This window comes from Tenrec ecaudatus, chromosome 4 (genome assembly GCF_050624435.1).
Source record: "Tenrec ecaudatus isolate mTenEca1 chromosome 4, mTenEca1.hap1, whole genome shotgun sequence".
Lineage (NCBI taxonomy): Eukaryota > Metazoa > Chordata > Mammalia > Afrosoricida > Tenrecidae > Tenrec > Tenrec ecaudatus.
Window position 1 is genome coordinate 3,123,318 of NC_134533.1, and position 26,587 is coordinate 3,149,904.

The window sequence follows — 26,587 nt, forward strand, 5'->3', positions numbered from 1 at the left end:
GGGATCAGGTCTCAATGTGCACTCTGGGGTGGGACATGTGATGGCCCCAGGATGAGTCCTTGACCCTTGTTCATTGCCACATGCTGTTCTGCTGAAAGGCCCAAAGCTCCCCATGGGCTAGGTCCTGGAAGGTTGCTCAGGGGACCCCCAATGCTGTGTGGGGAGGGACACATCTAGGAGGGCACAGGGGTCATGATCAAGATTGCCAGGAGCTGTGAGTGCAGAGGGAAGAGAGGGCTGGATGGGACCTGGATGACCAGCTCAGCGCCCACAGGTTGTCATGATGAGGAAATCAACCTGGTTCACAGACTGTGGACCTTCCCACATGGACACCACACAGAGATCATTGGGATCACACACCGCGCAATGGAGAAAGAGGCGTTCCACGTCCCAGCCCACGGCACCAGGCCCAGGTCATTTCACACCTGAATTTTAGCAGCCTTTCTAAATCACGTTCTTCTCAGCTTCTGGAAGCCCCTGCGGCCGGAAGGAAGGAAAGAAGGACCGAAGGAAGAAGGACCGAAGGAAGGAAGGACCGAAGGATCAAAGGACAGAGGAAGGGGGGATTGATGCAATGACAGGAAAGGGAAACAAAGTCAACAAGGCCCACGCGAGCGCAGTGTTGCCCTCTGTTGGAAGGAGCCACACTACAAATGCAAGAACATCAGGTGCACACAGTTTGCAAGGAAGGAAAGGGTGGGTTGGCAGGACAGAGTGGGAGACAGGTAGCAGAGGGCTCCCAGTGCCCCAGGGGCATGAGAGTGGCGGGTAGCTAGTGGGGGACTGTGTTAGGCTGGGTTGACTAGAGCAGGGGTCCTCAAACTACCGCCCACGGGCCACATGCAGCCGGCCGAGGACATTTATCCGCCCGCCGGGTGTTTTTGACCCCGCTGCCTGTCTTGCTTAGCAGCCGACTCGTCCAGTGTGCATAGGAGTTTGTTCCTAGTTTTTTTTTTAAACTATATCCGGCCCTCCAATGGTCTGAGGGACAGTGAACTGGCCCCCTGTTTAAAAAGTTTGAGGACTCCTGGACTAGAGAAACAGGTCCAGTGACCATGGTGTGTATCAGAAAGGACTTCAAATCCAGACGTTTCTATATCAGCGCAAGATCCCACCCCAGTCCAGCTCAAGTCCCTAAATCCAATATGCGCCCCGGGTTCCCCTTCAGACTCACACAGCCACCTGGAGTCGTGCAGAAAGCAGGGCATTCACAGGACGGGGTGCGTGGTCGTGTGGACCCAATGGCAGTGGGTCTAGCAGGTGTCAGTGGGGCTCACTAGCAGCAGGTGAAGGCAGAGAGAGGGGCCTGTCTCCAGAGAGCCATTGATCCTGGTCACACCTCCAAAGGAGGTCACCAGGCTGCGACCTGATTGGCAGGCTAAAAGTCACCCTGATCTGTGACACGGGCCACGTTGGCACCAAAACCCTGTGTCAGCAGATTTTCTGCAGGGGCGGGACAGCGTCCTCCCTCTGACTAACTGTTCTTCCTCCGCAGCGATACGCACAAGAGTACTTCCTGAAGCATCCGTCCTATGCAGGTGAGTCCTTTGAATTCCTCATCCTCAGTGACCGTTTCCTGTGGAAACCCCCTGTTTCTGACACAAGCCGCTGAGTTCTAATGGAGCCTCTCTCTCAGAATGGGACCCCGTCCATCCTGTGGTTGGAGACTCAGGTCTACCTTCGCTGTGGGCCCAGACAAAACTGACTGTTGGGGTGGATGTGCGCTGCCTCATGGGTCTCAGAGAGCTCAATGGGGCCACATGGAAGTCCGCCCAGTCCCAGGGCTCTGGTCTCCCGTTGTGCCCCGTCTGCAGGTTCACAGCACCAAAGGAGGATTTGCTGAGGACACGTCTGGGACAGGGTGCTGTGAGACACGCTGCTCACTGAAGACAACTCTCAGACAGCGGCCCGTTTTGAGTGTCACAGAGGAACCAGTGAGGCTGATATCGGACACAGCACACCGCATGGCTCACACCTGTCCTGGCTTGTCTGACATGGCTCCAGGGCCTTCCCAGTGCACACCTCTTCACAGCCTCTCGCCCAGCAGAGTGGAAGAGAGCAGGGCAGGCCAGAGCTGAGCCTCCTCTGTCCCCTCTGCATGCAGCATCCCCAGCACCCAAACGTTTTCAACCCAGGAAGGCCAGCAGTTGGGGGCTGGTGCCTGTGTGGTCCCTGTGTAATGCCTGACAACAGTCCACCCCAATCTCCTGTGTGGAGTCAGCCAGAGTTCCCCCAGCCTAGGCCACAGGGTGGCTGGACTGCCCTGGCCAGGGAGATGGACACACCGGGAGAGGCACCCCAGGAGCAGAGTTGGGTGGGAACCCATAGATTCTTTCCCGAATTATAAAGCACCCCTCCAGTCTCAGGCATCTAGTGCTTCAATCACGGATACCAGCAGAAATTCCATTTCACAGGTGAGGAGGCTAGAGGGCTGAATCCCAAGGGGCAGGGGTTGCAGCAGGCCCACCCTCTGGCCATCCCTGGAGGAAGGCCCTTGTCTCTGGGGTGTCTGCAGGTGGCGTGGCATCCCTCATCTCTCATCCTGCCTGCTGGCTGGCTTCCTTGCTCAACGCTGTCAGGAGGCTTCAGTGAGGATCCGCAGCTCCTTCTGTGCTCCGCCTGCCGCATGGACACAAGGAAGACAACCCATTCCCAAATGGGGCCAAGGCCGCAGCCATAGGGCTGTGGTTTCCACGGACACAATTCAACCCAGAGCATACAACACCACATCACACACACACACACACCCCTCTCAAAACTCATGTCCTTCCTACATGCAAAACACAGCAGCAGTTCAAAACCTTATCCTCGCATCCTCTGAATGAAACGTCATGAGACTTCAAACATACTCTATCCAGAGGCGAAATCCTCCCTCTCAGTTGGTGTGTGCGTCTGCAGTACAGACTGTGTCCACAGGTCAATGGCGAACCAGGCTCCTGGTAGACATTTTCTTTATAAATGACAATCAGAGCAGAAGGAGGGATCACTAGCGTCTGGCCGGTGGACGACCCTCTCGCCTTCAGAAAGCACCTCAGTTCTTCAGGCTTGGTGCCCAGTGTTTCTGAGAGTGTCTTGCCCTCCAGCCTTGGGGGTGGGTTGATCATCTCTGATCCTGACCTGAGGTCTCTGAGCACTGGGCGTCACCTTGCCATCCCAGACCCACTGGATCAGCATCTCTGCATCCTGGGCTCTGCCCAGTGCCCTTCTCCTCAGCCCTCGGAGTTCGGCTTCCACCTCTAGGCCCAGGAGGCCCTTGCATGTCTGCCCTGTGAACGTGGCAGCTCTGCCTGCTCAGCTTTGGGCAGCAGCCTCATATCCTGGCCAAACTCCATGACATTCCCATACTCTGCAGGTGGTGACAGTCTGAACCTCTCCATCCTGGGAGGCAGACTCTACCCTTTGACACTTCAAAGCCCCCCAGCCCCTCCCTTTGACCCCCCTGCTCTGCTCTTCTGACAAGTGTCCTGGTTGTTGAGATTCTGCCAGGGGCTGCTTCCCCTCCCTAGGAAGACAACAAAAGGGAGCAATTTGGGCCTGCTTCCTACCTGTAGAACTCCAGAGTTTCCCTCTGCCCCCTCAGGCTAAGCTGATGGACTCTCAGCTGTGGACCTTGGTTAGACCCATCAGCCCCAGACTTGGTGTCTTTAACAAAAGGTCGTGTGGGCATGTGCTGGGTGACACGCTCAGACACGGGTCCTCGGTTTCTGTTTCCATCTGGCAGATTACTGTAGACGTCCATTTCTGTCTTCTCCCATCTACTGTGAGGGGCATGAAGGACCTGCACGGCCATTGTTACATCTTACTGAAAAATATCCAAGTTCATTCCCTGCAAGTCCTGCCTCACACCGCATATCACAACACAGTTCACATGGGCTCTGGGGCCCTGAATAAAAAAAAACCCTGCTCTCCGCATGGTTCGATCACCTGTCCACCATCCTGCCTTTTGATTGTGCATTAGGTACAGACTTCCATTTCAGACCATCTATTTTGTATTCAATGATTGAAGTGACTATCAACCCCACCCCCACCCCCAGCCCATCCCCTACTGCCTTCCTCTGATGTCTCTGCTCTCTCTTGGGGAGGGCGGTCTTTCTTCACCCACATCCGTACCTGGCAGCCCCCAGTCTATTGTGGCCTTGTCCGGGGTTTAGCGGTTCAGCATTTTCATTTGAAGTCTCCCGAGAAGTGCATCTAATGCCCATGCTTCCAGCAACACCCTCTTAGTCTCTAAACTGAATCCTGTGAGGCTCCTGGATTTCTCCTGGGCCCGCGCACAATACCCCCGCATATCCATAAACAACGGTCCTTTCCAGGCCACCCGTGAGGCCACTTGACACTCCAGCCTCTTGCCCCCCCAATACTTCCCCCTGGTTGGCATTGGGGCGGGCAGCCCTCCTCCTCTCAGTACCCAATCCTGACTCTGCTCTCCCAGAGGTGCCACGTGGGGCTATGACACACAGTCACTTTCTCACGCTTTTGGAGGGGAGACTTCTGAATGCAGGGTGCCACCACTGGGGGCGTGGTGCTCATGCAGAACTGGTCCACGGAGCCAAAGGCAGTTGTGCACCCAGAACGAGGGAGCACTGTTGTGTTGTTAGGTGGCATGGAGTCGGTTGACCCCACAGTCATGCTGCCTACCCACACCAGAAAGAAGCCCTGCCCGGCCTGCGACAGCCTCACAAGAGTCCCTGTGCCTGAGCCCGTCCTGGCAGCCACTGTGTCCACCCATCCTGTCGAGGGTCTCCTCTGGGGCCTTCTTCCTCCACTTTACTCAGTGTGATGGCCTTCTCCAGGGACCGGTCTCCTGGCAACGCGTCCCCAGCCTCTAAGGAGCATCTGGCCGTACTTCTTCCAGGACAGAGCGCGTGTCCTGTTAGCAGTCCGTGGTCCTGTCGCTATCCCCCTCCGGCACCACAGTTCCAGTGCATCCATCCCTCTTTGGACTTGTTTGTACAACGTCCAGCTTCTCTGTGCACAGGCGGCGATGGACAGTCCCACGGCTAGGGTGTACTGCGTGGTGCAAAATCAGGACAGGTGTGCATCAGTGCTGTGTCCCTCACCGTTCGTGTTCGCTCCCTCTGTTGAGAAAATCACCAGAGAAAATGGATTCCATGCAGCATCAAGGTCCGAGGAAGGTTAATTATTATTTTTTAAAACATTTTATTAGGGGCTCATACAACTCTTATCACAATCCATACATATACATACATTAATTGTATTAAGCACATCTGTATGTTCATTGCCCTAATCATTTTCAAAGCATTTGCTCTCAACTTAAGCCCTTTGCATCAGGTCCTCTTTTTACCCCTTCCTCCCCGTTCCCCGCTCCCTCATGAGCCCTTGATAATTTATAAATTATTATTTTGTCATATCTTGCCCTATCTGGTGTCTCCCTTGACCCCCTTCTCTGTTGTCTGTCCCCAGGGAGGAGGTCACATGTAGATCCTTGTAATCGGTTCCCCCTTTCCAACCCACTCACCCTCTACTCTACTGGTAATGCCCCTCACACCCCTGGTCCTGAAGGTATCATCTGTCCTGGATTCCGTGTGCCTCCAGCTCCTATCTGCACCAGTGTACATCCTCTGCTCTATCTCGATTTATTAACAAGCTGTGGTAGGCAGAGGACACCGCCTTGCTTGCTGAAACTGAGGATGTCCTGAAGCCCTGACTGATGAAGATCCAGGATTGCAGCCTTTATTGGGGATGACAACTCAATCAATATAAAGGAGCCCCACATCCTTACTACTGGTCCACTAAGTAAAGGCATGATCAATGGAGGGAAATTGAAGTTGCTAAGTATTTCGTCTTCTTGGAGCTAAAAAGAATGTTCATTGAAGCAGCAGCCAGGAAATCAAATGATGCGTTGAATGCTATACTCCTGCTCTACAAGACTTCTTCATTGAGGTGACCTCCAAGGAGGTGCCCTTGAGGACTAAGGGATGCCTGAGGTCTAGATGTGGTCATTTCACTCAGGGTTTGTGTTTGCGTGCGTGTGCGTGTGTGCGTGTGTGAAAGCGGACGCTGAATGAGGAAGACTGAGCAATGAGTGATGCACTTGCGTGACTTGCGCACAGGAACGTGGAAAGGACCGAGGACTTCCAAAAGGACACAAGAGTCTGTCTTGCAAGGACCAGTCAGAAGGCTCCCTAGAGACAAGGATGGCCGACGTCGGCTCACACCCTGTGCGCACGTGACTAGGAGAGGGCAGTCCTGGAGAAGGACACCCTGCTCAGGAAAGCGAGGGGCAGCGACAGAGAGGAAGACTCTCAAAGAGCCGGGCTGACCCGGACGCCGCAGCAATGGCTCACCTGTCACAGCTGTGAGGATGGGGCACGGGCAGGGGCAGGCAGTGCTGTGCTGTCCTAGGGGGCGTTGCGCTGACCACAGGCACAGACTTTGACTGGACCCCACGTGTCTGAGAGGCAGCTTCCACCCTCAAGACGTCCGGTTTCTCTGCGTGATGTTTTTCAGGCACCACTAGAAGCTCTTACGAATTTGAAGAGGAGGTCCCACTAAGAGACTGGGAGACCTTGATGAGGCTGATGGGGCTGCAGGAGGTGGAGATGGAGCAGTGTGAACGCGAGAGCCGGGAGCCCTGGGGGAGCAGCGTTATCGGATGCTCCTCATGTGGAGACACAAGTCAGGGAGGGAAGCCTCCGCTTTTAAACTCATGGCAGCCCTCCACAAACTGGAGGTAAACCTGAGTCTACACAATATTACTAATAGATTGCTTGTCGAAGATATCATAGGCAGGCATGAAGGAGCATGGGATTAAACCGTGTTTTGTCCAGGATAGTGGTGTCTACATGATGGAAAGAGCATGAGTTTGCCTTCCTCCTGGTCCCCATCCTGGTGGAGCCCCCAAGACTAGTGACTGCACCCAGCCTGTGCCCCTGTCCCTAAGCAGGTTCTGTCCAGGAGCGGAGTGGACGCCGCCCCCGGGCCTCTTGCTCTGGAGGGCTCTTCTGACTGGGCAGGGGAAGGGGCACTGCTTGGGGAAGGGGCGGGGCAGTGGCGCCTCTGTGTGGGTTCTGGAAAGACTGGGGGCAGGAAGTACATCCTGTGTCTGGGGTAGCAACAGAGGTCCTGTCTAGGAGCCCAGAGAGCAGAACTCAAACTAGGCCTGGGCCATGGGGGAGCCTGCCCAGCTCAGGCCTGGCCCCTCTGCAGAGCCCTTCCCTCTCTGGCGTGGCCTCCACAAGGGCCTCCCCCACCCTGGTGATGTCATCCTGCACTGTCCTGGGGGAGGGGCACCAGTGGGCTCCAGGGCAGGAAGGAGGCACCTGGGATGGCTTCGAGCCCAGCTTCACCTCTCAGTGTCTTGCGGGTGGAGGTGGGACTTGGTGGAGAGGATGTCCCCTACCCCTGGGCCCCGTGTCATCCCCATGCAGCACCTTGTGGGGGCAGCACTAGCCTTATGAGGGATGTGGGGGCTGTAGCTGTTGTCCTGCACTGCTCAGGGTTCGCCCAACCCCCTCTGGCAGGGTACTGCAAGTGCACCTAGCCTGTGGCCATCCCCTGTAACCATAGCTGGCCTGAGGCATACAGGGTGCCCAGATGGACAGCTCCCTCCTGAGTCCTCAGCGGCTCATGGGGAGTGCCTCCCAGCTCCTGGCCTGGCTCTGAGGGGGGGGGGGCTGGTGTCCCCTGTCCTTCCCTTGCTGCTTTCTCAGGGGAGTGGCACTTCCCTCCGTATCTTCCTGGGCTCTGTTCAAGGTTGCTCCCTGGGCCCCATACCCCACCACCACTTCCTTCCTAGGATGAGCCCAGTGCTGCAGAGCTTGGGGAGGCCCTTTTATGGAGCTCTGGCTACCTGTCCCCAGCCTGACTCAGAGCCAGCAGACTGTCCCCACTCCTTTCCTCTGAGGGAGGGGGATGGGAAGCTATAGGAGAGCCAAGCAGCTAATAGCTTCCTGTCCTGGGCAGAGGGAGGGCACACTAGGGAGTGTGGGAGCAGAGGGCTCTGAGGCCCCCCTGTCCTGGGCAAAGGGAGGGCACACTAGGGAGTGTGGGAGCAGAGGGCTTGAGGCCGCCCTGTCCTGGGGAGGGACCAGGCTGCCTGGGGTTCCTTGGCAGTTTTCACAAGCATATCCTGTGTGTTGTCCCTGAGGAGCTCTGGTGACAACACTCGTGTCCTTACTGGGTGGCATCAACCCAGAGGACACCACTGCCCTGCAGGCTCCTAGAGAGGGCAGATGACCAGTGTGGGGGTGAGGGAGTGACAGGGTCGGCCAGATTAGGACCCAGAAGCCCAGCTTCTCAAAGACCTTGTTCTCCTGAAACACACTCACCTTGGGGACAAAGGGGACTGCAGCCTGGCTCTGGGCCCCAGGAACACTGCCACTGGTCACCAGCAGCCTGGGTTCCTACGTGGGACCTTGGTTCTTGGGGGCCCCTCACCACAGGGCCAATCAAGACTTTTCCAGTGAGGACAGCAAGTCTGCTCAGTTCGGCTTGGGACTAAGGTCCCTGGTGGAGCCCAGTTGGGTGAAGAAGTCACTGTCCTCTGTGGGCAAAGCAGAAAAACCGGCTTGGCGTTCACCTGCGGGACTGGACCTCACCTGGGAAACAAGAGTTTGGTGCAGACAATTGGAGCCTGGTCTAGTGGAGCTGCAGAGGTGAGGACGGGCCTGGTGGGGTGCTGGGGGTGAAAAGTGCTGGCATGGAGTGGCTAAGATCCATCCTCAAAGGGAATTCCCTTCCCTGGGGCGAAGTCAACAGCCAGCCTGTGGGACAGGGTAGAACGGCCCTCTGGACAGGAGTGGAGAGGCTCCTCTTTGTCTCAGGCGCTGGTGGTTTCAAACTGCTGACCTTTTAATGAGCTGCCCAGCAGGTATTCACTGTGCCACCAGGGAGAGCTAAAGATCCCTGCTTTGCTAGTTCAGTGCATCCTGCCCTTCCTCTCCAAGTCCCACAACATCCCAGCAGGAAGTCCCTGCCTCCGGATGGGGCCTTAGGAAGGGGAGGGGCAGGGCAGGTCCCACACAGCTTTCCTGTGGAGCCCATTCATTGTCACTCTCCTGCTCTTGCCATGGCTTCGTGGGCCCTGCTGCTGCTCTTCACCTCGGTAAGTGCGCCCTGGCATGCCAACTGCATACCCCACCCTGGGGACAGCCCTAGCGCCCTTGCTGGAGTGACTGGGGTGCTGGGAGGCCCTGTGCTGGAGCGGCTGGGGTGCTGGGAGGCCTTGTGCTGGAGCGGCTGGGGTGCTGGAGAGGCAAGGGTGCTGGAGAGGCAGGGGTGCTGGAGTGGCTGGGGTGCTGGAGTGACTGGGGTGCTGGGAGGCCACGTGCTAGAGCAGCTGGGGCGCTGGGAAGCCCTGTGCTGAAGCGGCGGGGGCGCGGGGAATTCTGGATTTCTTGGGGAGTCAGGAAAGCGGTCCCTCAGGGGTTTTCTGGCCGCCCCTCAACCACACCTGCACCCTAACTTGGGAGAATGTTGAGGAGCAGAGGGCTTGGGCCTCTCTGGCTTTAACTCAGTCCAAGTATTTGCAGTACTTTAAAACCGGCCATTTCCAGTTCCCTCGACTCAACATTTCCATAAGTCCGGGCCAAGGGGTGGAGCTGGGAGGGGCGGTATTTTTTCTGGAAATCTCTTCCGTGGCTCCTTGGGCCCATTGGACAGTGCCGCTGCCCACCTAATGGGTAGTTCCTTTCTTTCCCGGTCAGCTCCGCAGGCACGTTTTCCTAAAAACCACAGCCTGTGCTGCCCTGATTTCCTGCTGATGGTACCGCCCTGCCCCCCTATAAACCCTTTCCCCAAAGCGCTGGGACACCCGAGATCGAGGGTGCACCCCAACCGAAGTCCGCAGTTCCAAAGCACCAGTGGCCCATGGGGGAAAGTCGAGGCGTCCTGCTCCTTTAACCAGTCTCAGAACCTCAGGGGCAGAGGTGCTGGATCCGTGGGGTCCCTCTGAGGGACAGAGGACTCTGTGGCAATGAGTTTGGAGTGACAGGCTCAGGAATGCTCTTCCTGGGAGAAAGACCAGGCTTTTGATCCCGAAAGAGCCACAGTCTCAGAGCCCCTCCGGGATGGCTTTGCCCTTGATGGCCCTGAGTTTGGAATTGCAGGTCGCTCCTTGTAAAAAATTGCTTTTGGGATTCTTACAGAGACCATTCTATACTTCTGACTGCGAGGCAATGGGGGGTGGGAGGCGGGGCGAGGTGGGCAGGGGAATGAGGCAGGGGCTTTGGGGTAGGGACAGGGGGAGGGGGGATGACAGCATGCAAAGGTGGGCTTGGAGAAGAGGGAGTGACAGGCAGGGGTGGGGGCAAGGCCTCAGGGCAGAATGGCATTGGCGGTGTGGCCAGGGACCAGGACACTAGGCTGTACATGCCTGAAGGGCAGGTGGGTCCACTCTGCAGGGAAGGTCTCCCCACTTACTGGCATAGATTCCTGGGGTACCGCAAGGCCATTGAAAGTCCCAGACCCCCATCCCCCACCCCATACAGCCTCCCAATTCCCTCAAATCAGCAATGGCCCTCAGCACTCCCTCTACCTCGGGGCCACCTTTCCTGAAGCGAGAGAGATTGGCTCTCCCTGGACTCCTGTCCAGGGTTACAACATTGAGACCCACCAAGGCATCTACCTTGTGCCATAGGGTCCCTAGGAGCCAGAAAGGACTGCATGGCTGTGAGTTCGGAATTACCGGGTCACGAGTTCTGTTCCCCATTGGGACTTCTGACCTGGATGATAACCGAGACCAAACTCATCCCTGGTTCAGAGACTGGGACCCTGGGCACCAAGCCCCACTGCAACCCAAGGTCACTAAGGGACCATGACCCCTGTGGCCCCAGGAGGCCTTCTGAGGTGTGGTGAACCTTGTCAGGAGCAGACAGCCTCATCTTGCTCCTGCAGAGCAGCTGGTGCGTTCGAACCGCTGGCCTTTGGGTTAGCAGTCCAATGTTTATCTGGTAATACCGTGAGGTTCCTGGAGCGGGTGACAACTCGGTTCTTTGCCTGCTGAGCGAATTCAAGGCAAGCACGTTTTATAAGGCAGTGAGCTTGAGGAAGGACAGGACAAGAGTCAGGGTTGACAGTCTCAGAGGGGTCCACGCTATTTCTGAAAAGCACGCCTAGCCACGTGGAAGCCACACCAGGGCCACGATGGGCAGGGCAACCACGTGGAAAATAGCACCCACGTGAGCGGAACTCGGGAGGGGATCCTGGGAGGCCAGAAACCCAAGAACCCAAAAGGCTGAGAGCACGTGGGCCAAGCAGCTGTGGGCCTGAGCAGGCCCGGAGCAGGTGCCTGTGCGCTGCCTGGGGAGGGAGACGCTCCCCGTTCACCTGCCGCTACCAGGAGCAGGTAAGAGAGCGAGGCCTTCCACGGCCTGATACTTCAAACCTGTGCCCAGGGAGGCCCAGTTGGTCGAATTGGTGGACCCCTTTGTCTGAGTTAGGCCCACCTTAGTGATTTCATGAGCCTGGGCCTCATTTATGTACCCAGGTGAACCTGGCCCGGGGGGCATGTTTATGAGCATGCTCAGTGTGGGGTCGTCCCATAGGTTTCTAAAGGCTGTCAATTTCTTTCCTCCTCTTCTGGGAGGGCCCTGGCAGGCATGGGAGAGACCACCCTGTCCCTAAGCTAGCTGCCTAACCGTGCCGCCCAAGCACCTGGTGAACAGCCATGTGCCAAGTTAATCCTGCAAAAACGAGGGACTCCGTTGAGAGCTGTTTTCCTGTAGGTTGGATCTGTTCATAGGGTTGTACACGGGATTGTACATGGATCTGTTGGTAGAGTTGTTCATGGCTGTACATGGGGCTGTACATAGGGTGTCCATGGGCTATACATGGCGTGTACATGGGTATGTGAGTCCGGGTAAACTAGGGAAACAAATCCACAGAAACTCATATGTGTCTAAGAGACAGTTTTATATAAAGGGTAAGTGTACATTGTACATTAAGAAAGCATTCCAGGCGAGTCCAAGCCCACAAGTCCAACATTAGCGTGTATGTCCAAGTCCAATCTCCCAAGTCCTCCATCTCACAAAACACACACAATGACACCAACTTCAGGAGGAAAGTTGAATCAGTGAGCGTGTAACCATCTCAGTGCTGGTAGGGTCTCCATGCAGCTGCTCCAGCACCCAGGGCTGCATCGGGGTAGATCCATGTGGCTTCTCCTCTGGGCCGTCTCCCAGGATATGGTCCTTGCCAGCTGAAGCAGAGAGCTGCCTAAGGCAGCTACACCCTGTTCAGACCATCAGAGCGCAAGAGACCTGAGAATTAGAAAGTCCAGGCTCACTGAGACATTTATCATCCGCGCTTCAGTTAATCCCACATGTCTTTATCAGTCAGATTGGCACAATAAACCTTAACTATCTCAATGGGTATGTATGGGGTGTACGTGGGATGTGCATGAGATTGTACCTGAGGTGTATATAGTTTTGTACATGTGCTGTACATGGCTGTACATGGGATTGTACCTGGGTGCACCCGGTGTCCATGGGGCTGCTCTTAATTGGAAGCAACATGATGGCACCTAACATCAGTGTCATGGGTGGAGTCTGAAGCTGCTCATGGACACTCCCAAAGCAATCAGATGTTGCTCCAACTAGCTGATGGACACAGGGGGTCAGAGAAACCACTCCTGTGAGCACGCCTCCAGGAGGCCCATCCCCCACAGGGACAAGGGACCCTGACACTTTCTCACAGCGGGGACAGGGCCCTCTCTTGATGATACTGACCTTTCCTTTCTCACAGAGTGTGGTCCTGGTGGCCTGTGAGAACCAGTGTGGCCCAGACAAATATGAGACGGAGGGTACCTGCTGCCAGAAGTGCCCACCTGGTGAGTGTCCAGATGCTTCCAGAACATTCTGGGGCAGAACTCTGAGCTGGTTGAGGAATGCAGGTTCTCAAAGCAGAAATGGATGAGGGAGCCTGGTCATTTTAGGGGACCACGACTAGGCAGGATCTCACCACTGGGGGTGTTCTCTGTACCCCAGAGAACAGAGAGGGGTGTGTGGACACTGAAGAAGGACATTGAAGCACAGAAGAGGCCATGTCCCAGCCCCCTCCCCTCATGACTCCCTCCGAGCGTCCTGGTACCAGGGGATCCTGAACCCAGCTGCAGATGGAGCACCCCAGGGCAGGTGACAGACCAACCAGCTCACCTGTGCCTCTCTCTCCACCAACAGCACACACTCACTCCTCTCATCCACCTTCAGGGACCGAGGCTCACACACACCTGCACCATCACTACCCAGGCCCCATACATGCTTATATACTCCCAGCACCGTCACACTAACGTGCTCACACTCTTAGCCCAGCTTTAGGAAGAAGCGTCATCACTGGCCTGCTGTCCTCCCAGTTCTCAGGATTTAGACCCCGAGGGGCAGGGGCAGAGCTCTCTGGGTTGAATTCCTGTCAAACCTGGAGCACTGAGCCCGGGCTCAGGGACCTGGGCAGACCCTTGGTCCCCAGGCTCCATGGTCCCATGTGAAACAAGGAGGGTTCTGCCATCCTGCCCCAGGTTCTTAGGGGCCTGGAGTGAGAGTTGCGGGCATGGATACATGGACTTTCAGGATATCTCTGGTGGAGTGGGGTTCGGGGTCCTCCCAGGGGCAGCAGAGGTTCCGTGACCCCATCAATAAGGAGACTCAACAGAGGTGGCAGTTCTGAACCCTCTCCCCTGTGTCCTCTCCTGTGCAGGACATTATGTCAGCAAACCCTGCAGGAAGGACCCCCGTGATGGAGAGTGTGCAGTGTGCCCTCCTGACACCTTCAGAGCCCACCCCAGCCCCTTCCGGTATTGTCAGCACTGCACCCAATGCGGGAAACGTAAGTGTGTGTCCCTGAAGAGCCCTGCCCATGGGCCCTAGGGTCTGCCTGCCTGCCTGCCTGTCTCCCAGAGCCATTGGGAACCTAGCAGGGCCCTGCGGCCCACTGGGGCGGGAGGAGAGACCAGGGCTGATGTTACCACGATGACACGGGTGTCTGGTGGCTACAGACTCAGCCCAGAACAGAAACAAAAACTCCTCCAAACTCTGCTATTCAGTCAATGCCAACTCAATGCGACCCCATCAGTCAGGGTGCAACTGTGTGAGGTTCCAAGACTCTACTCTTCATGAGAGTAGAAAGCTGGTCTCCTGAGGAGCGGCGCTGGTTTGAACTGCTGACCAACAGGTCCCCACTGCAACAGGAGGGCTCCTCCCAGAGCTGACCCCGAGGCTTTTCCTGGCTCTTGAAGCAGAATTGCTCTGGGCAAGAAGCCCTCTCTCGGTTGCACCGGAGGGTCTGTGGCTTCTGGGTGGTTGTGAGCATGGACAGTGTTTTCATAACACCGTTGGCAAGGGCACAGGAAGGGCGTGTCCTGAGGGCACACTTCCACCAGCTCCGTTGACAAAGGTGAGCTCCACCAGCGGGGAGTCCGGCCACGATGGCCACGGAGTCAGTGGCAGATCTCCCGCCACGCTGTGTCTGGGTGCACAAACATGGCGGCTCTAGACAAGGAACGGGGCAGCAGTTCAGGTGGGTGTCAGGCAGGTTCATGCCCATTGAGCCCCATATCCTGCAGAGTCAGCTCACCTGACACCTGGCTGACAGGCCCAGCTTCCCCCTGATGTCAGGTGGCAGGGACATGTATTGTCCTGTAGGTACAGAGGCGGAGGGATGGGGACACAGGGCACTGAGCACTAGTGTAGGGTCCTCTGTGTCCTGCCCTGAGCCCTGGCCCTCCTCCTTCCCTACAGGACAAGAGATGGTGGCCGACTGCAATGCGACCAGCGACCGGAAGTGCCAGTGTGCAGCGGGCTACTTCTGCGCCCAGGAGCACTGCGAGGACTGTGACACGTGTTCCAGGTTCTGGTCTCAGGAGGGTCCGGGTGGGCAGCCACCCAGCACCCAGGCTTGGGTGTGGCCATGGGCTCATTTCACAGTGGGTGGCTGAGTCCCCTGTCTCAATGTCCCTGAGCCTTTGCACCTCCATTTTTAATCTGGGGTCCAGGCTTAAGAAGGTAGAGGGGTGGCACCTGACTCCTCAGATGTCACCAGACTGAGGGGAGTCAACATCAGCTGCCCAGGGCCCTTTCCTGGGATGTCAGACAGGCCTCCAGCCTGCAATCTTCTCTACTAATTATGACATCTCCACCTACCCCCACCCCACCTGACTCACACACCCACACACGGCATGTCTCTTCTCTGCTGGGTGGAAAAATCACACAGGTAATCCATACATGGGCAGCCCTCAGAACTCTGGGGCTGACCTGGGAGATTCCAATTCAGGATCAGGGCAGTTCAGGATCGAGTTCTCCATGCTCAGCCAGCCCAGGAGCACCACCCTCCACCAGCAGATATCCCCATATGGAGCTTTCTGGCTCTTTGGTGGGAAGCATACCCAGGCAACTCCTGCCCTCTCCAGCTGTGCTGCCACCACCTGTCGGTCATCTCTCACTGTCTCTGGAGTCCCTGCCCTGTGTCACCGCTGGCCCCTGGAGCCAGCACCGGAGCTCAGAGGCTAGCTCTGCCTTCTGGTCATCCTGAGATCCACTTTTATCCTGACTCGGATGCTCCCAATCAGCCAGAGGATGGCTGAACAACCAATCCCCTCACTAGGGTTCTGCCTGCCTGATTTTCACTGCCATGTGCCATCAGGCTGCCAGGTGTGTTATTTGCATATTGCTTGGTCTTGCCAGTCTCCCAGTCACTGCACCAGGCCTGACTTGATGAATGACATGTGCAAACACCCGCCCCTGATTCCCAAGTGTGGGTGCACAGGATAGAGGGCGTCTGTTCTCCCCAGGACAACCTCCCCAACATCATCACCAGGCCCCTGTCAGCGACAGCCCCAGCATGCCCCTGATGCCCTGAGGGTCGTGTCCCTGGGAAGAGAACACCCAGTGGAGAAGACACCCTGAGGACCTTGGGGGCGGGGTCATGAGGAAGCTCCTGGAACACACCTCACACGTGTGACCATGTGATAGATGCTCAGAACCCAGCTCAAACACAGCCCCGAAGTCCACAGTTGGGCCTCCCTTCTGTCCCGCTCGGTCAGCGCTCAGGCTCCGTATCTCAGGGACTCTGTGGCTTTGTCCTTGGGTCTTGTCCCTCTTGCTGAGCTGTGGCTGCTGCAACCCCCACCCTCACCTCCATGCTCCCCAGCACACGGGGGCTGACAGCATTGTCTCCCAGACAGCGCAGTGCTCCCCAGCTTTGCTCTCTGGGTCAGACTGTGTCTACGAGCCAGCCCCACCAGAGAGTGACGGTCTGAGAAACTGGGTCCCTTGTGGGGGTGCTGAGGGCCCTCCTGGCTGGACTGCAGGCCGCTGATGGTCATGTCTTCTTCTTCCTCCACTCAGCTGTCTTCGAGGTCATACCCCAATTCAGCCTTGTAATGCCACGTCGGACACGGTGTGCAGCTTAGACACAGGTAGGTGCCAGCCCTGGGGCTCCAACTCTAGTCAGGGACCTGCCCCGGAAGCGAAATCCCTGTAGATTGTTGACCTGACACCCACCTCCTCAAATTCTCAATTCAGGCTCTAGGCCAAGGTGTCAGACGCCCCCCAGAGACCCGTGGAAACGGAATGTGCATAACTGTGTGCCATTAAAACGTTTTTCACAAGAGCAGGCATGGTCTGGTGTGGCCTACATGTCAGTATGCACAGGAGTGGTTGTGTGAATAGTGCACACTTCCACACGCACACACACACTTGGAAATGGTGAGATGGGCCTGACCTGAGAATAAGGGGAAGCTTCGAGATTGGTGTCCCCGCAATCAAGCCTGTCCCTCGCTGCCCTGGGAGCTGGTCCTTAGGCGCAGACTCCAACTTCTATTCTCTATGGTCACTGCCAATCCTTGGCTTGTGTCTGAGCTGCCACCTTGCCAGGGAAGCCAGCCCCTAACACATCATTATGGGTCCAGTAGGTGCAATTGTGCGGCGTTAATAAGCAAAGACTGTAGTAAAGTCACACACAAAGCGCATGAGAGACAGAAGAGAAATATAGAAATAAACGGAGTCAGCCACACTTCATGGCAGCTTGCCCACCTCAGCCCTGCGTGGTGGTCCATGTGGAGGGAGAAAGAGAATCTTCAATGCCAGCCCAGGCTTTTATCTCCTCTGGGAACACCAAGCCCCTAATTACAGGTGAGGACCCACGTCACAGGAAGGGGTTGTGCTCTAGGTAATACGGTAGTGGAAGCGGGGTGATCTAGGGGTATACACGCGATAGGAAGAGGAGGGATTGGGGGTATACATGTGACAAGATGGGCAGATCCTAATGACAGGATGGCAGCCTAACTTTGGATGCGGTTTGGCCTGTTCCTGGCTCAACTGATAGAGACCATTACCGGTAGGGTGTGAACTCCACCTACAGGAACCAAGCTAATGGGTCCCAAGCCTCAGGGAGAAGTGATCCCTTGTCCCCAGCAGCAGGGAGCAGGCCCAGCCCTGTAGTGGGGTGAGACAGCAGTCTGGCAGTGAGTGCCTCAGGGAGGATGTCTGTAATATCTGACCTCCCCGCACACCACCTCCTCCACGCTCCTGGACAGGACTCTCTTCAGAGTGGAGGGCCACCCTGGGCAAGGCCTCTCCCTAACCAGGGGGCTGTCCAGGAGACGCATGTCATTCAAGTGTCTCTGCTGAGGACTGCCACCATAACGGGCCACACGAGTCTCTCTCTCTCTGACTCCTTCCAGACACTGCAGTTGCTGTGTTCCTCCCTGTTGCTGTGCCCCTCCTGCTGCTCTGGATATGCTTCTCCTGCTGCTACTACTGCAAACGGAGAGGTAAGTCCCCGGGAGTCAGCGGAGACCTGCAGCTTCATGCACATGGGATCTCCAGGGCTGGTGACAGCGCAGGGCCTCCTTGACCACAGTCTCAACTTAGGGACCCCTGGTTGCCAAGGCTGGGTGGGCGCATACCAATTCCAGGGGAGACCTCTCTCAATCCCACCCCCACCGCCCATCCCTGGACTCTTCAGAACTGAACCCCAGGCCTGTGGACCCTGGTGGAGGCAGGCACTGAGGGCTGGGGTGCCCTGGTGTGTGTTGGGGTTCCTGATAGAGGAGTCAGTTCCTAGTGGGGGAAGGCTCCTGATAACTGTGCAGTCCGGGTGCGTCTGGGTGGTTATAGGGCCAGGGTCGGAGGTGTGGCAGGGCCCTACGGAGGTGGGGGAGGGATCCCAGGCTTAACCCCTGTGCTGAAAACCCACCTTCCTGTCTCCCCAGGGATCAGCATAAAACATTTGCTCACCTACTTAAGGAAAGGTAGGCTGATCTCTTTCAGGGTGGGCCTAGGTGGGAGGCCACATCCTTTCCATCTCAGAAACCTTTCTCTGAGGTCACCTCAATGACACTCTGCCTTCTCTCCTCACTTTCAGAAATGCCAAGAGAGACAGAGGGCCCTGTAAGTACCACACATCCCCAGACATCCACCTGGGCCTCGGTCCCAGCAGGCTGAGCTCTCAGACCTGATGGCCAGGAGTCTCAGGGTGCTGAGGGAGGGTGGGGGCCTCAGCTGCCCTCCTGCTCCTCTGTTTCACTTTGCGTGGTGGGACTCTCCCCCACCCTCTAGAGCCTGAGACCCCTGTGCTGGGGTGGCGTGGGGAGCTGCAGCTGGATGGAGCACCGGGAGGGAAACTGAGACACACAGAAGGTCAATGTCTGCTGTAACAATGTAACTCACATGGGGGCTTACAAGCCTGGAGAGTTCTCCCTCAGTCCTGGGAAGCAGTCACCCCAAATCAAGATACCGCAGGTCGGGGGGGGCCTCCCTGCCTCCGTGGGAGCCCATTGACCGAGGCTGCATGGACCCCATTCCCAAAGAAGCCACAGCTAGTCCATGACCAGGTGCCCTATATTTATGAAGACGCCAGCACTGGACGAGGCCCACCCCTCCCCAGTGTCCCCCCACCTCCCTCTCTGCATCTTCCATGGGGCTATTCCCCAATCAGCCTGGGCCTCCCATCCCAGGGGGTCAACACGGACATGCCACTCTTCAACCCTCAACACGCTTACCCTGGTGCCTCACGCGGTGTGGTGCTAACTGCTCCCTTACACCTCGGGCCCTGGGACCCCATGCCACCCCACGTCCCACACAACCCATGACCCCTTGCCACCCCAAGGGCTTCCCCGGCACCGGCTGGGCTCCCAGAGCAGTGTCGGCCCAGGACATTGGCAGGGCCTGTGCCACAGTCTCCCCTCACCAGAGGAAACCTCTGTGTCACTCAGGCTTCTGACAACAGCAGCTGCCAATCTCAGGAGGCCTTGCTGTCCCAGGATAAAGGAGGTATCCCGGCAGCTCCTGATGTGGAACCCACGCTACAGGAGAAGATCAGCTCAGGTTTCGAGCCCGAGAACAGGCCACCCCGAGACCTCTCTGAGGAGCCCGGGCAGGGGACCGAGCTGCAGGAGGTGCTGACAGAGGGAGGCCTGGAGGTGCCTGAACCTGATCCAGCTGCTGTGGACAGGCCCCAGGGCCACCCCAAAGCCATGGTCGGCATAGAGGATCTGGAGGAGGTAGGGCGCCTGCCTGGAGGGTGAATCACGGCCCCTGGCCTGCTGAGCCCCCTGCATGTCCCTGAGTCCCCACCAGACCCACTGTCCAGGGGGCTGCAGGCTCAGCTTAGGGGATGGACCAAGGGTGTCCCCACTGCCAGAGCAGCCAGGGCTGGGGGTATAGGGTCTGCCAGCCCCCTCCAGGCTTCCCTGCTCCCCCCGCGAGCCTCCCACCACCAGCTCACCTCTGAGTGCATTCCTGGGAATTCCTTTGGGTCTAGACTGTCCTCCTCTGAGCACCCGTGTCCTCTCTTTTCCCACAGATACAGAGGAGAGTATTTCCTGAAGGTTTCCACCCAGGACGGTGAGTGCGTGCAGTTCTCCCCCGTCGTCACTCATGTGAAACATGTTTCTTTGTCACACACCTGGAGCCATGGGCCTCCTTCTAAGACAGGACCACGCTCCTGTGGTCGCTGAGAAGCATGGATCTTTGTAGTTGTTCCGTGGCCCCTTCTCGCCTCTCAGGAAGCTCCAGGAGGGCAGGAGAGGCCATCCAGCCTGGGCTCTGGAATCCCCGCCCCTGATACTGCAGTTTTCTCCCCACACAGTGAGGGTTCATGGAGGCCAGGCCACGAGCAGGTGCTGGTAGAGTTGACCCTCACCGGGGAATCTCAGAGATGTTTCCAGATTTACACAGCCGAGCCCTGAGGCTGAGAGAGGTGACACAGCTCACCCTGGGTCACAAGTCCTTCCTCTTCTGGCCAGCCTGCCCTGGCCCGAGGGCCTCCCCCATCAGACCTCCTTATCATCTCCCCCCCAGCCAAGTGGGGAGAACAGACAGGCCAGACCCTCGCCACTGTGTCCATGGGCGCTCCCATTTCCCAGGATCCTCTAAGACCTTCCCCCAGGACGATGGCAGTCTGGGGCCTGGGCCACGTGTGGTCAGTGTCTTATGGATGACAACAGCCAGCAGGTGTCCCTTCTGAGGGAGCGGCCAGGAGCTCCCCATCCGGGTGCACGGTAGGGCTTCAGGGCTCCAGCCAGGCAGGTGGAGCCACGTGGGGAGGCGACAGGGTGGAACCTTGTGCTCCTCCTAGAGGAGTAGGCGCCTCTTTCCTCTGAGCTTTAGAGCCGAGAAAACAGGAATGCCCCGTGTGTCCTTTTAACAAACAGCAATGCCCTCTCGCTTGACGCTGGGCTGGCTGTTAGGGCCTCTGCCTCGCCCCGGCTCCCGCGGCGCCGTGGTCGTCAGAAGGACGCGCGTCCGGCCCTCCCAGTGGTTCTCACGTCTGAACGCACGTGGCAGCCCCTGCCCCTTGTGACAGGCGTCCCCGTCTCCACTGCCCGCTGCCTCACTGATCGTCCCCTTCCCCGGCGCCTGCTCTCTCCCGTCGCCGGGCTCAGGGCACCGAGCTCTCACGTCCTCGCCCCCGAGGGCCACTCTGGGCTCACTCCTTCCACACAGCTGGTTGGTCCTGTGTCCAGTCAGTGCCACAGCTTCTCTCATCCATCCCGTGACCGTGTCTTATTCACCCCTCCCTCGTGTTGTGCTTTGTCTCTCCCAGCCTCCATCCCCTGACTCTCCTGTCCCCCCTCCCCTGCTTCCTGGAAGTCTTATCCGTTACTGTGAAAACCATGTTTCTTCTTTCCTTTATGATCATAAACTCTAAAGTCACTGCTGAACTGTCCCTATGGGTTCCTGAGACGGTCAGTCTTTATAGGAGTAGAAAGCCGAGTCTGTCTACCTACCCTGTGCCGCCTTTGAACTGCTGACCTTGTGGTCAGTGGCCCAATGCAGAATCATTTTGCCACCAGGGCTCCTATATCTGCGTGGCGTCCTCAGAGGCCTATCTTTCTCAGACTGACTGGCCGTGGCTCAGCATAATGCTCTCTCATCTCGTCCTCACTCACAGGAGGGTGGAGAGGCACTGTCCTCCAGGGCAGCCCACAGGTCCCCATCCGTAGGGGTGGGCGGTGAGGGAAGGGCCATGGTGGGCAGAACAGGGAGAGGGCCCACCTTCTCTGGGTCCTGCAGGCAGCACAGACCCACTGCTGTCTGGAGGGCTCTCTGTCAGCCCCTCCCTCTGAGACCCCAAGCTGTACTGAGCAGAAGTTTCTGCTCCTCCGGGAGGCCTAGAACTCAGGCTGCAGAATCAGGTTCGATTTTCTCAAAGTTCCCGGCAAAGGGTTGGAGGACACAGCCTTGTCCTGCCATCTCCTGACTGCAGCTTCCGCGAGCACGCATTGTGGATCCAAGGCAGACGGAGGCCTTGAGCACCTCTGTCTGTCGTCCACTGACCGGGTTGTCACGTGGAGTCCAGTTGGGTGGCCTCGGGTTTTCTCCTCTTGGAGCGTCATCCACACTGCAGGCTGCTGTCTGTGATTGGCATCAGCCAGCCGGGGTGTGCCATCTGCACATTGCAGGCTGCTGGTGGGACTTGGGAAGTCTAAGTCGGGGTGCCATCTCGGGGGACAACCTTTCTCTCTGTGTCTGCTCTGCGGCAGCGTCCTTGCCCCTGACCTTGGGCCCCTCTGGTCTTCTCCTGGCTCAGTGTGTGTCCCCTGGTTGCTGGCTGGCTGGCTTGCTGGTTTCATCTGTTCCCTATCTCAAAGGGATTCCCTCATGACTCGATCTACACTGATCTTTCCTGAGTGACTGACTAAGCCCCCCTTGCAGGAGGGGAGAAGCCCCCCAGGCTCTGAGGGGATGAGTGAGAATGTGGGGTTTGGGGGCAGAATTGCAGCTCTAACGGCTTCCTCTGTCTCTGACTGATGTTTTCAGGCACCAATAGAAGCTACTTTGAATTTGAAAATGAGGTTCCACAAACAGAATGGAAGCCCCTGATGAGGCTGGTGGGCCTGAAGGAGCTAGAGGTGCAGCTGTGTGAGCAGGAGAACCCAGCAGACCTGCGGGAGCAGCGGCATCATATGCTTCTCAAGGCGGGAAACAAGTTTGGGTGGGAAGCGTCCCTCTTTAAACTCATGGCCGCCCTCCACTCACTGGAGTTAAACATGACTCTGGAGAATATTATTAATAGATTGGTTAATAGCAATATTCTAGGCAGGTATGAATAGACCAAGTGTTCCTGTAAATCTTAGCTGACTCTACTCAGCCATGGGACCCAGCGTGATCTGGGCAGACTGAGGCTGATCAAGGTGGGGTGAATAAGTCCTCGGTACCTGGACCATCCTCAGGACAGTCCAAATGAGCCTGCCGCAATGCTGGTGTGGCCTGCACCCTGGGAGGTCCAGAGCAAGTCAAGTGCCCAGTAAGGTGCCCCTCCATGTGTTCATGGTCACACTTGAACCCACATAACCAATGCCAGGCCGAGGCCGGACCAGCAGGGGTTGGAGGGAGTGGGTGCAATCTAGAATGGCACCCGTCCAGGGGCACACCCTCCACCCTGCACCCCCAGTCACACCACTGCACCCTGTTGCTAACATGGAGGAGCAGTGGGAACATCAGATCTCCTCTGACCCCAGAATGGGCACTTTCCTGGGCACGTCTCAGGTGGGGCTGGGAGGTGGTTGTGGCCAGGTTTTCCTTGCCTCAGGGCTAGATAGATTTAGCCGAGATTTTAGCCAGAAGTCTTGGGCATGGTAAGAGTCTTGGCTAAAGATGAACTTCAATGTGAGAAAACAAAATTGTTTGCTGGAGTAAAAAAAAAAAAAAAAGAGTCTTGGCTATATAGAACACTCTTTCTACCCCCGTGAGGGGGATAAATAGCAGAAATGTGGGTGAAGGGAGATAAAAGACAGTGTAAGACATGAAATAAGAACAATAATATGTAATTCATCTAGGATTCATGAGGAGCTGATAACAAGGGCTCAAGTAGAAAGGAAATGTTTTGGAAACATTGATGGCAACACATGTACCAGTGTGCTTCATACAATTAATGATGGATTGTCATAAGTTTTGTAAGAGCTCCCCAATAGAATTATTAATAAAGAGAGAGAAGGAAATATTTAAAAAGTCTATCTAACGACTATATATATTTAAAATAATTAATCATTGTAAATACTAATTAATATTACACAATATATTAAAAAATACTCTTTCTTAGACCCCTCTGTGAGGGGATCTCCAGTGGCCGACAAATGGGCTTTGGGTCTCCACTCTGCACTTCCCCCTTCATTCATTATGGTTAAGAATTTTTTTTATGATGCCTTATAACTGATCCCTTTGACACCTCATTATCGCACAGGCTGATGTGCTTCTTTCATGTGGGCTTTGTTTTTTCTGAGCTAGATGGCCGCTTGTTTATCTTCAAGTCTTTAAGACCCAAGACACTATCTCTTTTGATAGCCAAGCACCATCAGCTTTCTTCGCCACATTTGTTTATGCACCCGTTTGTCCTCGGCGATCGTATCATGGAGGTGTGCAGCCAATGACATGATTTTTTGTTCTTTGATACCTGATACCTGATCCCTTCAGAACCACGTGATCACACAGGCTGGTGTGTTCTTCCATGTGGGCTTTGTTGCTTCTGAGCTAAATGGCCGCTTGTTTATCTTCAAGCCTTTAAGACCCCAGACACTATCTCTTTTGATAGCCGGGCACTATCATTTTTCTTCACCACATTTACTTGTTCACCCGCTTTGGCTTCAGCAGTTGTGTCAGGAGGGTGAGCATCATAGAATGCCAATTTAATAGAAGAAAGTATTCATGCATTGAGGGAGTGCTTGAGTAGAGGCCCAAGGTCCTTCTGCCACCTTAATACTAAACCTATAAATATAGACACATAGATCTTTCCCCATCCTCATATATATATTTGCATGTACATGTCTTTGTCTAGACCTCCATAAATTCCCTTTGACTCCTAGCTCTTTCCTCCATCTCCCTTGACTTTCCTCCTGCCCCACTATCATGCTCCGTCCCCACCTGGGTTACAGCTATACCTCTTCTTTACACAACCTTACTCTTGATTATTCCCTACCAGGCCTGCCACTGCCCCCTCACCACCAATTTGGAACCCATGTTGTTCCCTTGTCCCTGGGTTAGTTAACACCACTTCCTTACCCCCCCACCTCCCCCTATCCCAAGTCCCCCCGGAACTGTCGGTCCCGTTGTTTTTCCTTCAGATAGTTCATGCAGCCTGTCTTATTTAGACAGACCTGAGGAGATAACAGCATGCACAGAAACAAGACAGAGGAACACAAAGCAACGGTATACAACAAAACAACAACAAAAAACACTGACAGAGAACAAAACAAAACACATCAAGAAAGAAAAGCTTGTAGTTGGCCTTTAGGAGTGGTTTCCAGTCCAGTCTGTTGGGGCACCACACCCTGGCCCCAAAGTCCACTTTCAGCATTCCCTGAGGACCTTGCCGCTCCATTCCCCTTGCTGTTCCCCTGCACTCCCCCAGTGCTTTGCCTTGGTGTGGTGGCATACTGTGTCTACGGTGCTGTCCCTTGTAGCGCCATGGGTCACTGAGGGGCATCATGTCTCATAGTGGGGCCAGCCATGTTGTCCTCTCTGTGGACTGGCTGCTCTAATCAGGAACATCATCCTCTCGGCCTGGTGGGCCAAGCCGGCTCCACTCTCTCCTCCTCCCCCTTCATCTGCTCCCGTGTGCTCAGATCAGATATGTCCCTCTCCCGGAGCTGCAGAATCAATGTCGTCCTTTGAAACAAATTCTTCTGGGGGGAGGGGCAGGAATCCACTTAATTTTTGCTGCTGGGGCCAGCCTCCCAGACCTCTCCACTGGTTCGGTACTCTACGCCGGAATGTTGCATTCACACCTTGCGGCACTGGGTTGCAGTCTGGTCCCTCTTTCACTGTGGAGACATAAACAACACCCTCCCCTTGCGTGGATTAGTGCCCCGTGCCCCGCTCCCCTTTTCTTCCTTATGTTCATCCTTTTATTTTCCTTTCCCACCTCCTCCCCAGAAATGAGTCAGTCAAGTTGCAATGTAGCACCGATGAAGAATACAGCTTTCCCCCAGTTCCCAAATGCTTCCCCCGCGCCCAACTACCATGATGCGAATTCTACCTTACAAGTCTGGATAGAGCAGAGGTTGTACACTGGTGCAGATAGGAGCTGGAGGCACACGGAATCCAGGTGGATGATACCTTCAGGACCAGGGGTGTGAGGGGCGATACTGGGAGAGTAGATGCTGAGTGGGTTGCAAAGGGGGAACTGATTACAAGGATTTACATGTGACCTCCTCCCTGGGGGACGGACAACAGAGAAGGGGGTGAAGGGAGACGCTTGATAGGGCAAGATATGACAAAATAATAATTTATAAATTATCAAGGGCTCATGAGGGAGGGGGAGCGGGGAGGGAGGGGGGAAAAAGAGGACCTGATGCAAAGGGCTTAAGTGGAGAGCAAATGCTTTGAAAATGATTAGGACAAAGAATGTACAGATGTGCTTTATACAAATGATGTATGTAGATGTATGGATTATGATAAGAATTGTATGAGCCCCTAATAAAATGTTTTTTTTTAAAGTAGTCTTTCTCAGCTTCTGTTGCAGATTAGTGTGTGCTTAGCTTGCTTATTGACAAGAGGGACATCTCGCGATTTCTCGTGTCCAATCCTGTGATGATTGATGCCAAAGAAGTGTCTGCCGCACATAGGGCCCGCTATTTCTGGGGTAACCTTCCCGGTATGAAGAGGCCATTGGCGTCCACTATGAACGATCAACTGGAGTTGCAGGAGTGTCTGGAGCACGGCACAATAGCCAAGTTCAGCAAAGTGAGGACCATTATGACTAGGTCAAACGCCATCAAGCAGGGCAAGGACCAGCATTTCCCCGTCTTCATGAACGAGAAGGAGGACATCCTAGGTGTACCGAGATGGAAAGGGTGTTTGGCTTCCCCGTCCACTACACCGATGTCTCCAACATGAGCCGCCTGGCGAGGCAGACTGCTGGGCCGGTCGTGGAGCGTCCCGGTCATCCGCCACCTCTTTGCTCCGCTGAAGGAGTACTTTGCCTGTGTGTAAGGGATGTGAGGGCACACTGAGGTAGTGACAAAAGCTAAACAAACAACAACCACCACAAACAAAACACCAAGACCGTGAGGACGGAGAGAAGAATCAGCACCCAGAAGAGAACACGGAATCTTAAACACAACACAGCCCAACAAACCACAGATGCGGACATGACTGGAGGGCTTTGCCTTGCAACGAGGGTTGGCCATCAT

At 55.9% G+C, this 26,587-nt stretch overlaps 1 protein-coding gene across 2 annotated transcripts; it reads left to right on the top strand.

Moving 5' to 3' along the window:
• Positions 1-8,931: 8,931 nt before the first annotated feature.
• LOC142444370 (uncharacterized) lies at positions 8,932-25,703 on the top strand. Of its 2 annotated transcripts, XM_075545218.1 has the most exons (11): positions 8,932-9,067; positions 12,706-12,790; positions 13,654-13,782; positions 14,694-14,802; positions 16,299-16,369; positions 17,636-17,725; positions 18,167-18,205; positions 18,319-18,344; positions 19,169-19,456; positions 19,759-19,799; positions 22,218-25,703. In XM_075545218.1, the coding sequence occupies exons 1-11, from the start codon at positions 9,032-9,034 to the stop codon at positions 22,225-22,227; spliced, it is 924 nt and encodes a 307-aa protein (XP_075401333.1). In that variant the 5' UTR covers positions 8,932-9,031; the 3' UTR covers positions 22,228-25,703. The 2 variants fall into 2 exon arrangements, with proteins under 2 accessions (XP_075401333.1, XP_075401334.1); XM_075545219.1 differs by lacking the exon at positions 18,167-18,205.
• The last annotated feature ends 884 nt before the right edge of the window (positions 25,704-26,587 follow it).